Source organism: Equus asinus, chromosome 1 (genome assembly GCF_041296235.1).
Source record: "Equus asinus isolate D_3611 breed Donkey chromosome 1, EquAss-T2T_v2, whole genome shotgun sequence".
NCBI lineage: Eukaryota > Metazoa > Chordata > Mammalia > Perissodactyla > Equidae > Equus > Equus asinus.
In genome coordinates, this window is record NC_091790.1 from 29,814,013 (window position 1) to 29,830,421 (window position 16,409).

The window sequence follows — 16,409 nt, forward strand, 5'->3', positions numbered from 1 at the left end:
TGGTGGCAACCCACATGCAAAACAGAGAAAGATTGGCACAAGACGTTAGCTCAGGGCAAATCTTCCTCAGGGGGAAAAAAAAAAAGGAGTAGAACCTGAGACTCCATTAAAGCCCTGGTCCCTGTCACGAGAATGAAAGTTTGAAGTCATTCTTCTTTGTGAAGAAGGTCACTAAGGAACCTGAGCCAACAATTACTAAAAGGACAGAGATTGATTTAAAAATAGTTCCCAACTCAGAGCTTTTAACTCTTGGGCTGAGCAGGGGGTCTTGGTGCTGTATAGTCAGCATCACAGACAAATGGTTCTCTGTCCGCGGTTTAGAACAGTGACTGTGGGGGCTGGCCCTGTGGCCGAGTGGTTAAGTTCGCGCGCTCCGCTACAGGCGGCCCAGTGTGTCGTTGGTTCGAATCCTGGGTGCGGACATGGCACTGCTCATCAAACCACGCTGAGGCAGCATCCCACATGTCACAACTAGAAGGACCCACAACGAAGAATATACAACTATGTACCTGGGGGCTTTGGGGAGAAAAAGGAAAAAAATAAAATCTTAAAAAAAAGAAAAAGGACAGTGACTGTCAACCAAAATGCGTGTTCCTGCTCCCATTCTTTCCCTGTGAAGTCAGTGGCTAGTACACTGTGTTCTCTCTATAGAGGCTCCGGGAGTAATACAAGAGACACACCATGTCTGAAAAGCTCTCCTAAACCGCTAAGATAAAGGAAATGGAGCATGTTAATGATGCCAGAGGACGGGTCTAACGTGGGCTCCCTGGGTCCTGAGCACCACGGAGCTCACCTCCGGAGGTTCTCCGCATCCTCGATGGTCTCTGGCAACGCCACCCCCTTGGTCTCAGGAAGAAGCAGCGCCATTCCCCCAGCAATCAGGCCCAAGGCCGCTTCAAACGAGACAGAGTTCACAGGGAGGCGTTAGAGCACAGCCAGTAATACGGTTACAGGGGTGACGGCGGCTAACCAGGAGATGCCCAGATGCACGCGGGCGGGACGGTGAAATGATCAGGGACACCCCGGAAAGTAAAGCAAAGGACCACCCGGGAAATGCCAGAGTAAGAAAGGGGCTCTTGCCTTCCTTGTACGTCTGTGTGAGGATACGGTTCTAGGCAACTGCGGCTGGAGTGTTAGTGGGTTTACTGGTTCAGGCATCTCGACGACAATGCGAAACTCGATTGTGACTATTACCACGCTACTATATTACTATCAGAATCTAATATAGTATTCATATATAGTAACAATAAATTTATATATGATATATATTGTAGTTACTGTATAAACTATAATGTATAATATATAACAAAATAATATATGTGATTATATTATATACTATATTATTTTATATCTTTTATAATTACTATATACAAATTATCATATATATTGTTGCTATATATTAATATTATATTAATATTATTTAGTATAGTATATATAGTATATATATACACTATATATAGTATATATTATATATACTGTTATATTGCTATGTTACACATATATTTAGCATATATAGTATATTATATAGTATAATTTTTATATTATATATACTATTGTATATGATATTATATTATTATAATATATAACAACATATATATCATTTTATATATAATATATGTTATAGGTACTACATATCAATATTATATTACTATATATATGATACGGAGCATAGATAACATGTGTGGGTAGTGTATGCCACTCATTACTCTCCCACTCTCTCTCTCCCTCTCTCTCTCTCCTTTTTTCTCTCCCCCTATTTTCCTCTCTTCCTCCCTCTCCCTCTCTCCTCGCTCCTTCTCCCTCTCTCTTCCTCCCTCTCTCTGGTGGAGTCACCTGGGCTCAGACATGGCAGCTCTCTGCACATGGGCAGCTGTTTTTCCCTCCACCAAGTGGGTAAGCAGGGTCTTCGAGGTCCAAGGTCTAGCTTTGGGGAGAGAAGGCAGAGTCGCATCCTCCTTCTCTAATCCAACTTTATCAATTACAAAGCTGATACTAAACTTTGATTCCCATTTGTCTCCTGCCTCATCTGTTCTGGATTCTTAAGATCCAGAAGCAGACAAGGGATGATAATTTAGCATCTTCAAACCTCTAGCAATTACATATTAAATGCACAAAAATTGGGAGTCAAATTTATGAGAAAGCAGGAGGCCAGGTCAAAAGGTCTCTCAGATTCTGTCCTGTAGGATGAATTATTGGACTCCAGAGCCACAGGACATAAACCTCTGGCTCGCCTTCTAGGAATAGCATCTCATCTTTCCCTTGAAGTGTGATGGAGCGAGCAAAGAGACAACAGAAGAGCAGACACCATCCTCGCCTTCTGTAAACTCACTGGGGGATATCATCCACTCATCAAATAGTTCCTGAGTATTCCTGCCAGGCTGGAAAGAAGGAACAATAAATGCCCCATGAGTCTTACCGAACAACATGAGTGGCAAGCCTTGCCAAACCTCCATCAGCCTGAAGACCAGGAAAGGGGTGATGATCCCACCCAAATCACACAGGGAGGAACACACCATCACTCCAAGGTTCCTGATAAAATGTGGAGAACAAAAAAGACAACATTTTATGCTTCAATTTTCCAAACTGATCCCAGAGCAAACACAATGTGCACCCCAACTTCAAGGGAGGGGAGAGGGCTGGAGATGGAGTTAATCACCAGTGGCCGATGATTTAATCAATAATGCCTACATAATGGTGCCTCCACAAAAATTCCAAACTATGGGATTCAGAGAGCTTCCAAGTTGGTGAACGCACCTACATGCCAGGAGGGTGGCGCACCTTAACTCCACAGGGACAGAAACTCCTGTGTTCCAGACCCTTTCAGACCTCATCCTATGTACGTCTTCATCTGGCTATTCATTTATATCCTTTATTATACCCTTTATAATAAACCAGTAAATGTAAGTAAGTGTTTCCTTGAGATCTGTGAGCCATTATAGCAAATTACTGAACTCAAGGAGGAGGTCATGGGAATCTTGATTTATAGCCAGTTGGTCAGAAGTACAGGTGGACAATTTGGGGCTTACGCTTGGTCTCTGAAGTGGGGGCAGTCTTGTGGGAATGCACCCTTGACTTATGGGGTCTGCACTAATTCCAGGTAGTTAATGCCAGAATTCAATTACAGGACACCTAGTTGGTGTTTGGAGAATTGAAGAATTAGTTGATCTGAATAGAGTTTTTTCTTTTACATGGAGAGAAGGGAATGGTAGAGAGAGGGTATTAAGGAATGGAGGATGAAAAAAGTTAGATAGGAAACATAGAGAAACTACTTGAAATGACCCTTTTCACCCCTAATAATAGTCTTTGCTCTGAAATCTACTCTGTCTTATATGAATAAGGCCACTCCAGCTTTCTTTTGATTAGTGTTCGCACAGAATATCCTTTTCCATTCTTTCAGTCTTATACCATCTCTGTTTACAACATCTTTTTCCATCCTTTTACTTTTGAATTATCTCTGCCCTTAAATTTAAAGTAAGTTTCTTATAGACAGCATACAGTTGGGTCTCACTTTTTTGTCCAGTCTGACAATCTCTGCCCTTTAACTGGGTGTTTAGACCATTTATATTTCTTGTGATTACTGATATGGTTGGGTTGGAATCTATCATCTTGCTATTTGTTTTCTTTTTGTTCCATCTGTTCTTTGTTACCCTTTTCCTCTTTTTCTGCCTGCTTATGAGTTGAGCGTTTTAAATGATTCTGTTTTATCTTCCTTGTTGGTTTAATACCTAAAACTCTTTGTTTCATTTTTTAGTGTTTGCTTTAGGTACAGTACACATCTTTAGCTCGGCACAGTCTACTTTCACATGGTATTATACCACTTCATGGATTGTACATGAACCTGACCATAGTACACTTGCTTTTCTCTCCTCGTAGACTTTGCACAATTTTACTTCCACATAAGTTATAAATCCCACAACACAATGTTGTTTTTGTTTTCAGTCAGGGGTCAGCAAACTATAGCTGATGGGCCAAACCCAGCATTGTTATTGCCTTTGAGTTAAGAATGGTTTTTACATATTTAAAGAGTTAAAAAAAAAAGAAAAGAATATGCAACAGAGACAGTATGTGGTCCACAAAGCATAAAACATTTACTGTGGGGGTCAAGCCTCTTTACATTTATTTAAATGTCAGAAATGTTTGGACTTAATTCTGTCATTAGCTTTCATGTCATACTTCTTATTGTTTCTACTGTCTTTTATCTTTCAATATGTGTTGGTTATGTGTATTTTTTTCTAATAATTTGGAAGGTTTGTATTTTCATTCAAATGATTACCTTTATAACTTTATATTATACACTTACTCTATCTTATTAGACAGTACTAACTTCCTATTATGAACAATTATAAAATTAATATATTTATACTTCCTACTCAAACCATTCCTCTCCATGCATTGATTTTAGTTACTTATATCATTATTTTTAGTGTTTGCCTTTATATCTTAAAATATACCTACAACACTACTTAATTTATCAGGTTTTAATGATACTTTTTTTTTCCAAGCTGGAGACAGCGTATTGAGGAAATCACTGTATTACACTTCTTCCAACATTCTCTCCCCCTTCCCTTTCCAGTTTTCATTAGTTATAGCATTTCTTTATATTCAGATTTATGATATTTACATTCTGTTCGGTAGCCAAAATCACATTCATTTTAATGTCACCTTCAGTGATCATCATCAACAATTCTGACACGTTTCTCCATTTATTACTGGGTTTACTGAAAGGTTTTTCTCTAAGAGCATTTTTGGAAAAGGTTCATAGGAACCACATTCTTTGAGATATGTCTAAATGATTGGCTGCTGTTTTTACATAGGAGTGAGGGTTCGACTGGATAAAATTCATTGGGTTATGCTTTCTCCGCTTGAGCTCATCTCAGGTGCTGTTTCACTGTCTTCATTGAATGACATCAATTTGAGTTTCTCCTTAGAGGTGTGACTTACACTTTCAGCCCGGGTGCCTGATGAGTCTTTATCTCTGAAGTACAGTCACTTAACTAGAATATTCTTTAATATTGTTCATTCGGGGTCAGCTTTTCCTGTTACACAGTGTGCCACTTCAAAGCATAGATTCAAGCAGTGTGTTATTTCCAGAGGTTTCTTAAAGTCTTTTTGTTTTGTTATTTCAATTATCTTCTTTGGGATACACACACACCCACACACACACACACACACATAACCTCTAAGCCTTTTACACTTTTTTTTCCCTTAAAGATTAGCCCTGAGCTAACATCTGTTGCCAATCTTCCTGTTTTTCTTTTTTCTTCTCCTCAAAGCACCCCCAGTGCGTAGCTGTATATTCTAGTTGTAGGTCATTCTAGTTCTGTTATGTGGGACTCTGCCTCAGCATGGCTTGAGGAGTGGTCCTAGGCCCATGCCCGGGATCTGAACCAGTGAAACCCTGGGCCACCAAACTGGAGCATGCGAACTTAGCCACTTGGCCGTGGGGCCAGCCCCAAAGTCTTCTAAAGTATTTGCTTATTTCAATTTTATTTTGCAATTCTTAGTCCTGTCTTGACTGCCTTTACTGTGTCAATCCTCTTGTGTATCGCTTTCAAATTTGTTTTCCTTTCTCAAATGTTTTCATTTTTCTTCATCACTTCTTTCCTTTGCTGGCTTTGACTTCTTCTATTGTCTTGTCACATAGTCTCCTAAGAACTTTTATCTCTGCTTTAAACTCTTATTTTATAGAGATGACTCTATAAATTCATTAATATTCATTATATTTTCATTAATATTTTGCAGCTACCTGTAGTATATTTGGTTATGCTTTTCATCTGCTTTGTGACAGTAGTTTTCTGGTGAGAATTCTTCATTTGCCAATCTATTTTCCTGTTCCTTTTCCCCTTTCATTTCCTGATATATTTGCATAGCCCCTGGGCCGGTTACTTCTTTATTTATTATTCACCATTTAACAGTGTGGTTTCTTCCTGTATCAGCCATTTCAGAAGGATTGGTGCGGGGGACCAGACCGTGTTCCAGGCTAGTAAGAATTCTCTTTTTGACCAGGGTTGCATGTGACCAGATGCTGTGATCTCTCTTATTCCCAGTCTCCAGGGCTTGGCTGTGCAGAACTCCTTGCTATGTAGGGTCGCTTTCCTCTACCCTGCCACACAGCACACTGCTATCTCAAAGTTTCCAGAATGTTCTCTCGCAGCCTCACCCTCCCTGCTTCACCTCCAATGATGCAATATCAGGGAAGGAAGCTGCCACCTCCAGCCCCTGCACCTGTCTTGTTTACTCCAGACGAGAGAGTGTGGTAAGACCCTTCAAGATATGCTTCCTCCTTTGGAAAACTGTTGCCCTTATCTAAAATGTGCTCCCACAGGTGTGCCTCCCTGGAATCTTCTAGACCCTCTTGGACCTCATTGCATTCAACAATGCTTCTTCTTACATATTGTCACCCAGAGTCATCCTAGTTTCAAAGACGGCACTTGCAGGTTTTTTTCTTTTTCCTTCTCATTTTTCTACTAGCTTTGGTGTGATTTCCAAGAAGAGAAAGAAAAGACACCACTATTTTTCAATATTTTACGAAAATAAGTCTTAAAAAAGAAAAAATTTTGATAAGCACACAGAAGCTAGAAGAAGTAGGGAACTGGGTACTTTATTTTAAACTCACGGATCTGTGGTACTTCGTTCAGTCATTCTACAATCACTCGGTGCCTGGATAGCACACCAACAGAACAGCTGCAGGAGGTGGAGAGGAGGAGAGTACGTAGTTCCTGCCTTGAAGGAGCTCGTAATACAGTGAGAAGGTAAAAATGGAAAGACACCGTTCCATACAAGGCAGTGCATATTGATGCCAAAAGAATGTTTCTCACAATCTGTGCTGCAGACAGATAGAAGAAGGATCCCGTGAATAAGAAGCAGGGTCAGGGGCCGGCCTGGTGGCATAGTGGTTAAGTTCACATGCTCCACTTTGGCGGCCCAGGATTTGCAGGTTTGAATCCCGAGCATGAACCTAGACATCACTCATCAAGCCATGCTGTGGAGGCATCCCACATACAAAATAGAGGAAGATAGGCACAGATGTTAGCTCAGGGGCAATCTCCCTCAAACAAAAAGAGGAAGATTGGCCACAGATGTTAGCTCAGGGCCAATCTTCCTCACCAAAAAAAAAGAAGAAAGAAGAAGAAGAAGCAGGGTAAAAATGGTTTAAATAGTAACTGTTTGAATTTGAAGTGCTTATAAAGTAACAGAATAATCCTCTTTTTTTATTTTTGGCAATTTAGATTTGATTCCATAGATTGAAAATACCAGAATTTTCATGACTGTCTTACTTTTGTGTGTGTGGGGATCAAATTTAAAGTTATTTCTGAACATCTGGCTTCCCTTCCTAGTTCCTGAGAATCCTTATCAAGCAGCCTTTGGCACAAATGGCAAGGGATCCTTGGGGATGGGTTACTTGTCCTTCCTCCACATAGGACCAGGCACTCCAGACCTTTGACAGTTAACATTTGGAATCAGTCCCATAGTGGCCTGGTGTCTGGTGGCCGTAACAATGGAATTGTTTGGCCTGGCTAGTTCAGACTCTGGGCTCAGGACTACCAACGGTAGACTTTCTCTTTAATTTGCCTTCATCTCTTTGTCCTCAGTCCAACAACCTTTTACAAAGGAGAGTGTAAGACGAGGCCTTTTAATAAAGGACAGGTGGGAAAGAGAAAAGAGAGAATCAGAGTTGTCCTTTTGTCTTCTGGCTTACAGAGAGTCTCAGAGAGCTGTGCAGGTGTAAGAGGGGACCGGGGAGCTGGAGTATTTCTCAGAAACCATTGGTCTCATGACATGGGGAGAAGAAACAATTTATACAGAGGAAAAGAGGAGTTTAAGGAAATATGCCAAATTCTAACAAAGGTCAGAATTAAAACTTTAAGGAAAGTAGTTAATTACTTTTATAATAAAAATAATCTTCATTTAAACTAAGTCTTCTAAGAAACAGATGGCAATGAGTACACGCAAAGACACTCAACCTTATTAGTAATTTGGAAAATGTAAATTAAAGCCAGAACAAGACCATGGCCTCCAAGAATGACTTCGAACATTTTTTTCAACTGACAATACCAAGTGCTGATAGGATGCAGAGCGACCAGATCGCTCACACATGGCTGGTGGAATATAACATGGTGCAGCCACTTTGAAAAACATTTTGACAGTTTTCATAAACTTAAACACACACTTACCATATGACCCACCCCCAACTTTTTACCCAAGAAAAATGAAAGACCCGTATGTGAATATTTATCAGCAGCTGTATCATAATCACCCCAAACCGGAAATAGTCCAAATGTCCATGAACTGGGAAAAGGATAAGCAAATTGTGGTACATCGTCCACACTCTGGAATAACGTTCGGCCGTTAGAAGGAATGAAGTATTCATACGCACAGAAAAGTGGATGGATCCCATTATGCTAAGTGAAAGGGGCCAAACGCAGAAAGTTACCGGCCACGTTATTGCATTTACAGAACATTCTGGAAAAGTAAGACCATAGGGACAGAAAGCAGATCAGTGGCTGCCAGGTGCTAGAGGTGGGGAGGGGAAGAGATTGACCTGCAAAGGGAGATGAGGAAACGTCAGGAGGCGATGGAAACGCCTCCATATTGAATGTGGGGGTGGCTAATTGGATGCATAGATAATCAAAACTCATCAAACTGCGTTTTGGAGTGAATTGTGCTCTAGGAAAATGCTACCTCAAAAAAACCTGACTTTAAACACTAAGTCTTATAGGCCTGTTGCTAAGCATTGTGTCGTCATGGGAAAAGCACCTGCTTCAAGGTCAGGAAGACACCCTGCCACTTTCTAGCTGTGTCACTCCTGGAAGATCTCTCTCTTTCTCAGCATCAGCTTCTTCACATATCAAATAGGGATAATGATTTCAAGGGCTAAACTGCATGTGTGTCTGGAAATGCTTTGTCTATCACTAGACAAGTACGAACTGCTGTTTAAGCAAGTTGTGTCCCAGGCTGTCAGTGGAGCTGCTGAAGTCCACACAACTCATCAGCCTCCCTCCCCCTGTCCCACGTTCTCTCCCGCATGCTCTGTACAGAGCAGAGTGACCTTCCCGTTTCACCTTCTCTACTATAATTAGGCACTGATCCTCTCTTGGATGCTCAACTCCCATCTCAACGACCAAACCGGTCAGCCCTGGGGGCGCCTTGAGGGACGGTCGTGGAAATGCTCGTCCTCGGTGAGCCTGGCCCGCGCACAGCCGACTCAGTGCTACTCACCTGATGAACGTTGGGTACAGCTCTGCATTCACCAGACACACCATCTGGAACACGATGGTGATACCCATCCGGCCAACGCATGCTACCCCGATGTTCAGCCAGTGTTGATCTGCAGGGAAACACACAGAGCGTGTGGAACGCGAGTGAGGACGGTGCCCTTGGAGTTACCGCCCACGAGCATCCACATTAGGAAGCTCGGACTTTAGATCTGGAAGGGCCAGGAGGATTGTCTTAGCTAAGCCTTTCATTTCAGGGATAAGTAAGCTGAGTCCTGAGAGATTTGGGGACTTGAGGGTGACACAGGTGGTCAGGCTCCTTTGGGCAGAGGAAAGAGCATGCTTTCTGAATCTTGGCTCTGCCTCCTGTCCGCCGCATGACTTAGGCAAGCTGTTTCTTTCTTTGTGCCTCAGTTTCCCCAACTGTAAAATGGGAATGATTATACCCAGCTTATGGGTCCTTGTGAGGTTTTGAGATAATGTATGTCAAATGTCGACCATGACCACTCCATAAATGTGGGCTTCTTAATTATCGTGCAGTAGTGGTCTTGCCCACACAGCGCCTGAAACACAGTAGGTCCTCAATCAAGGTAGTTCCCTCAGGCAGTGTCCTGGAACGAGGGACCAGATTTCTCATCATCAATGTAGTGTTCATTTCCAAACACTTTTTTAACCGAACATCTTTCACTACAGTCTTAGACAATGAGCATGAGGGGAGCAAACCCTTGTCTCATCCTAGCAGACGGCTGTGAGGTCTTGATTACACGAAGCTCCAGAAAGCCCTCTCCCTACTGGGACTGATCGAAGAATGGGGCACCGTCATCCCCTCCACCTGGATTACCCCAGACACTAAAATGCGGTGGCTCCTGGGACATGCCAGCTCACTAATAAAGCCTCTGGGGTCACAGACATGTCATCCTGACCCTTGTCCTCAGATCCTGGCTATTCATGAAGGACATGCTCCATTTCACTCTGCCAGAGTGAGGTTTGAAGGAGAGGGGACGCGGTGGCCTCAGGGACAAACTCGCCTGCCAGGTTCAACACAGTCTCTCCAGCCTCGTGCTGCTCTCTACCTGGTGGGAACCCAAGCCGAGTCTTCAGATAAGGATGACATTCCCACCAGCTTCCAAAAGATAACAGATGAAGAGTTCACTCAGATACCTAGACAGAGAGCCTTGCTCACAAGTTCTGGGGTCTTTAAACTGGAGAGATGCTCCACTGGACCTGAAGAGCATCTCCCTCAGAAAAATGCCCTGGCTCCCCTCAGGCAGCCAGAGGGACCGTTAGAACAGCACTCAGCTCGTGTCACTTCCCTGCTCAAAGCCACCGGGGTTTCCCACCACAGTCGGGATAAAATCTGAGGTTGTCCCCTGCCAACTCCTGACCTCACTGCTCTCCCTCCTGCTCCCCCAACGCCAGTCACTAGGATTCCTGCTGCTCCTCAAATGCCCAGCTCTATCCTCCTCAGGGTCCTCACACTGCTCTTCCCTGCCTGGAAAGCTCTTTCCCCAGGTGTCTACAGACCTCCTTCCCCCGTCATTCAGGTCTCCTAAGGCCACCCTGACCACCACACAGGATGAACGCTCCATCCCCCTTCACCCTTCTCTTCTCCCTCTAGAATGTAAGCTCCATGAGGCAGGAAATGTCTCAGCTTTGCTCACTGCTGAGATCCTAGGGCCTGGACACATGCTGGCCACAAAGAAGGTACTTGAAAGATTTCCTGGAGGAAGGAATGAATGCTTGTCACCTAATGTGATAAGGGCCAAGTAGAGGCAGGTGGAGAGGGTGGGAGCTGGGAGGAGGGTCCTGGGGCGGGACCAGAGGGCATGATGCCTGAGCTCTGCCCAGGTGCAGGTGGAGGTGGGAGCAGAGGACATGATGCCTGAGCTCTGCCCACGTGATGGGGGGGTGACCAGAGGGCATGATGCCTGAGCTCTGCCCACGTGATGGGTGGGGGACCAGAGGGCATGATGCCTGAGCCCTGCTCGGGTGATAATTGACCAGTATCAGATCTCAGGCTCCTTCCCAGCACTCAGTGTTGTTACTTTAAAAACAATAAGTCTGCCCAGAGCCAGCCCTGATGGCCTTGCACTTAAAATTCTGTGCACTCCACTTCAGTGCCCAGGTTCAGTTCCCAGGCAGGGGACCACGTCACTCGTCTGTCAGTAGCCATGCTGTGGCAGCAGTTCACATAGAAGAACCAGAAGAACTTACAACTATACATAACTATGTATTGGGGTTTTGGCGGAGGGTGGGGGGAGAAAAAAGGAGGAAGATTGGCAACAGAGATTAGCTTAGGGCAAATCTTCCCCTGCAAAAAAAAAAAAAAAAAATCCACCCATTCATTACACCTTACCAAGATTCCAGAAATAGGGAGATGGGTAAGAAAATGGGTAAAATCAATTTCAGATACACTCTGCCCCTTTTCCTATCTGTTTGTTCTCTCCCCACACAAAGAGAGAGAAGAAAACTGAGCTTTCTTTTTCCACCTGTTTCTATTTCCAGCCTGATCTATGCAGCCTGGTTCTTGAGAACACAGATTTTATGAGACATTTCCCACAATGCCCTGCACCAAAACCAACATGACTTATTAAACCAGCAAGTGCAGAGCACAAGCAATAAAAACTGAGAAAATAGCAAATCCGCCTCAGTATTTATTTAACGACATTTCCAAAAGTAACAAACATGAAGGGCTATTTATGGACTCAAATTAAAACTGATTAAAATTATTCTGCTTTGGCTCATCTCGGCTTGTAAGAATTAGGGACCGAAGGACACATCCACCTAAATGGCTGGTATTAAAAAGACTGGCAATACCACATGTTGGTGGGGATGAGAACCATCAGAACACTCACGCACCACAGGCAGGAGTGTAAATTGGTCCAACCATTTTGGAAAGCTGTTTGGCTGAATCTACTAAACCTAAAGATATGCCGCCCCTCAGGCCCAGTAAATGCGCTCTCAGACTTGTACCCCAGGGAAATGAGTGTCCACAAAAAGAACTGCTCAGAATGTTTTCTGCAGCTTTAATCCCAAAAGGCAGACACTGGAAACCACGCAAGTGTCAACCAACAGTAGAATGGATCAAGAGTGTGGAATTCGTACAAGGGAATGCTACACAACGAAAAAGTGTGAACTACCCTCTCATGTGGCAACATGGATGAATCTCAGAGACGTAATGATGAGTGGATGAAGGGAGGCCATACAAAGAGTGCATTTGTGTGGTTCCATTTGCACAAAGTTGAAGCATAGTCGAAATTAATCCATGGTGACAGAGACCAGAGCAGTGGTGACCTTGGTGGGGGGTGGGGGGGATTGAGAATGGATTGTCAGGGGGCCATGGGGAACCTTCTGAGATGTTGGAAATGTTCTATATCTTCATCTAAGTCTTGGTACCCAGGTACATGCATATGTAAAAATCCATTGGCTCCTACACTTATAATTTGCTCACTGTATGTATGTTAGACCTGAATTTAAAATTTAAAGAGAGAAAACAGCTGTAGACAAAGGGAACACCCTGGCTGTGTCTTTTTTCTCATTCCAGGGGCATATTAACAAGTCAAAACACTCTTCCCACGACTGATTACCTGGAAGATAATGAAAATGCACCACTCACCATGTGAGATGAAAACCATGACGAAGCAGGCCGTCCCCGCCATCAGATTGAACACGGCCAGCGGGTAGACGCGGCCGACGCGGTCGATGGTGATGAGGATGATGAAGGCGGCCGGGAACTCCATCAGCGCGGAGTACAAGAAATCCAGGTGGAGGTTCCCGCCGGTGGCGCCCACGTGCATGATGAGGCCCTGGTAGATGACGGAGCTGCTGAACCTATGCGAGGAGAAGCCGGGTCACAGGCCAGCTCCGCCGAGGAGGAGAGAGTGAGGGTTCAGGCAGGGAGGACAAAGGGCCCCACAAGCTAGAGAGAAATGGGTGTCACTTGATCCAGAATGTCCTGGGGCAACAGCAGAAGGGGGGATAAAAATCGGGAAGAGTGCCCTAGAGGGACTCGGTAAGAAATTTCTTTCACGGTTTATGTGAGAGTGCAACTTCCAGGATATACCCACAATTCCTAGAGATCCCAAATGATGGCTGCCGCTGTTCACTGCAGACCTAGGTACCCGGCCCTGCGCTGAGCCCCACACATGCCCTGCCTCATCTGATGCTTCAGCGGGCCCACAAGGGGATGGGCAGGAGAAGGCAGTGAGCAGGTTCAGGAATCAGACTGCTGTATGAGCTGGGTGACCTTAAGCAACTTAACTAACCCCTCTGTGCCTCAATTCCCTCATCAGTAAATGGGATAAGGTCTTCTGAAAATGCACAGGCATAGTCCCACCCTATCTGACCATCAAGACTCAGCAAGGGGTCCTTTCGCACTGGAGAGCCCTTGTTTCACCCTGGCCTGGAGACAGCAGGCTCTTCCTGCCAGTGAATGTGCATCACTCAGAGGCCTGTGATTAGAGACCGGGTCTGCTTCAGTGCCACCCACAGATATTTGCCGTCAGCGAAATGGTGACGAAAGGCGTGCGGATGAGATATTTCTCTCCACAGCCCCCTCTGCCGCCCTCTTCCCTCTCCCACAAGTGCTCAGTGTGGTTCCTGCCTCCATGTAAGCACTCGGTAAACATGGGTTTTTATTGTCATCATCACTGTCATCTTTCCAAGGTCAAGAATCCTGAGCTCAGCAGAGCAGAGACACAGGTCAAGTCTTTCCAGCTCCCCATGGTGCTCCCTGCGCCCCCTCGTGCTGTCATCAACAACACTGCTCGTTTCCTCTCTTCCACCCCGTATCCCACACGACCCCCACATCCACCATCTCAAGACAAGAGCAGCAACCTTACGGAAGATGCCACCCAGACCGATGGGGACCAGCTAAGTCGCTCTCGCCCAAAGGCGAATTTAGGGAGTCCCCCATGTGTCATTTTTGGCCAAACTATATAATTTTGGAGACTAGAGACATTTTACAATTATACTGGTCTTTACACTGGGAGAAGAGATTTGGGTTGATAGGAAATCACCGTTTTATCCCAGCATTTCCCATCAGTGCCAAAACGGAGGCCGCAGCTGAGGTTTCTCATTAAAATACCCCCTCGTTTGACAAAGCTTCCCCCCGGGGAAGCAACGGGATGCTTGTGTTTCTAGTCCCAAATTATTCCCCACCAGACAAAAGGATCCAGTGCACAGAAAGGCAGGCGTGGGCTGCAGCTCAGCGGGTCTAGATAAGCCGGGTGCCCCCTCCATGCCGTTGAGCCAGTTGGAATGAGAACAGTCACGTATTACTGATAAAGATGTGGGTTTAAGAGAAAGGAATGCAGAACCTTGCTTTTCCCATCAAACACTTAACAAGGGTGCAGGGCTGCCATCTTCTGGCAGGACCTATGAACTGCATGTGCATGTTAAAATACCTGGTGGGAGCTGATGGTTTCCTGTGTCTACGACCTGTGGCTCCAGGCTCTTTACACATATGATCTCGTTAATTCTCCCAGCATGCCTAGGAGATAGGGAGTCTCATTACCCCCATTTGCTGATGAAGAAACTGAGTCACAGAGAGATCACGAAGGTTTATGCAAGTCACACGGCCAGGAAGTGTCAGGCTCACCTCCTGCGTTACGGAAAGAAGGAAGCAGGTGGGAGAAGGTGTCCAGGGGCCAGATGGGGTGAGGAGTTTGTACACCACAGAAAGGGATTTGGTTTTCTTCCGACTGGATTAGGAGGCCAGTGGAGGCTGTGAACAGGGGAGTCACCTGGCCTGCCAAGCTTTAAATGGATCCTTTGCATGCTTCTCGAGCAGAGCCTAAGAGGGGTCAGGAGGGGAGCAGACAGACCAGCAAGGAGGCTGCTGCAATAGCACGAGCTGGAGATTCTGATGTTCAGACAGGGAGCCAAGAGAGCAGGTGATGAGAAATGGTGGCTTCTGAATGTAGCTTCGAGATAGAGCAGAATTTGCCAGAGGATTGGGTGGAGGGGTGGAAGAGAACAGGGAGTCAAGAACACCACCTCGGGCCAGCCTGGTGGCATAGCAGATAAGTTTGCGTACTCTGCCTTGGTGGCCTAGTGTTCGCCGGTTCAGATCCTGGGTGTGGACCTACACACTGCTGCTCAGCCATGTTGTGGTGGTGTCCCACACAGAAGAACTATGAGGACTTACAACTAGGATATACAATTATGTGCTGGGGCTTTGGGGAGAAAAAAACAAAAAGGAAGATTAGCAACAGATGTTAGCTCAGGGCCAATCTTCCTCACCAAACAAAACGAACACCACTGGCAGAAGTGCGTTAGAGGATGGAGAGGGGGGAGTTCTCTCCATCTGCAGCGGTCGTGGGCGTCTACTCAGAAGAGATGTTGCTGAATTCAGTAGTGAGTATTGATAGAAATGTACCAGGCACTGGGCATTTGCAAAGGCTCTGGCCCCCCTCGCATGGCTGGGTGCAGGACCCCAGGGGCAAGCTCCGAAACATGGGGTGGTGGGGTGATTGGTGAGGCAAGGAGAGGGCGTGGCGAGCCTGGCTGGCATCTGAAGAATGTGGGATGGATTCTGAGAAACAGTGGTTATTCATTCAACCTTCAGCAAATATTTATTGAGGAGCTGCCATGTGCCAGGTGCCGCCGTACTCATTCGAACACTTAATTCCAAGAAAACCTTACGCGGAGGTGCAAACAATACCGGTGCAGAGCGGCTGCAGTGGAAGGGGGAGCCCAGAGCTCAGGGAGAAGCTGAAGAGCCCTCTCGATGTCGAGGAGAAAGCCCTGATGTTGGGCAGCTGGCGCAGTGTCTTCGGAGGAAATAGGGTGAGGGACGCCTTCTCAAGATAGCGACCTGGGAAGGGGAGGCAGACCCCTGGGGTAGCCAAGGGGCACCTGGTGAATCCATGTGCATACATGAGTTTCTAATCTGTGGTTGATGAAAGCACAAACACTCTTGGGCAGGCTCTAGAAAATTCTAAGATGCGAGGAGGAGATCCTCCTCTGGAATCACCAGGAGCCACTGAGACCTCATCTACCTTCCGACGTGAAGTCAAGACGTGGCCATTCCCAAAAGACGAGACGCATGGGGCTTGACGCTGCCTTGGAAACCCTTCATCATATTTCGATCCTCTTACTGTTGACCTGTCATGTGTAGCAAACTCTTCTCCCTAAAATGAGGCCTTTTCTCCATTACCCAGTCCTCCGGGGAGAAATAAGGATGTCTTTCTG

At 45.4% G+C, this 16,409-nt stretch overlaps 1 protein-coding gene across 4 annotated transcripts in view; it reads right to left on the reverse strand.

Annotated features, from left to right (window-relative positions):
- Positions 1-16,409, reverse strand: part of LOC106842042 (solute carrier family 22 member 1) — a 34,216-nt gene that overhangs the window by 2,439 nt on the left and 15,368 nt on the right. For 3 of the 4 annotated variants that reach the window (XM_070481906.1, XM_070481861.1, XM_014858355.3), the window contains exons 8-11: positions 12,832-13,046; positions 9,220-9,328; positions 2,417-2,529; positions 794-893 (exon numbers count right to left, since the gene is read on the reverse strand). In XM_070481906.1, coding sequence (XP_070338007.1) covers positions 794-893; positions 2,417-2,529; positions 9,220-9,328; positions 12,832-13,046 — 537 coding nt within the window. The remainder of the gene's footprint in view (positions 1-793; positions 894-2,416; positions 2,530-9,219; positions 9,329-12,831; positions 13,047-16,409) is intronic. The other variant, XM_070481954.1, reaches the window with a different exon arrangement.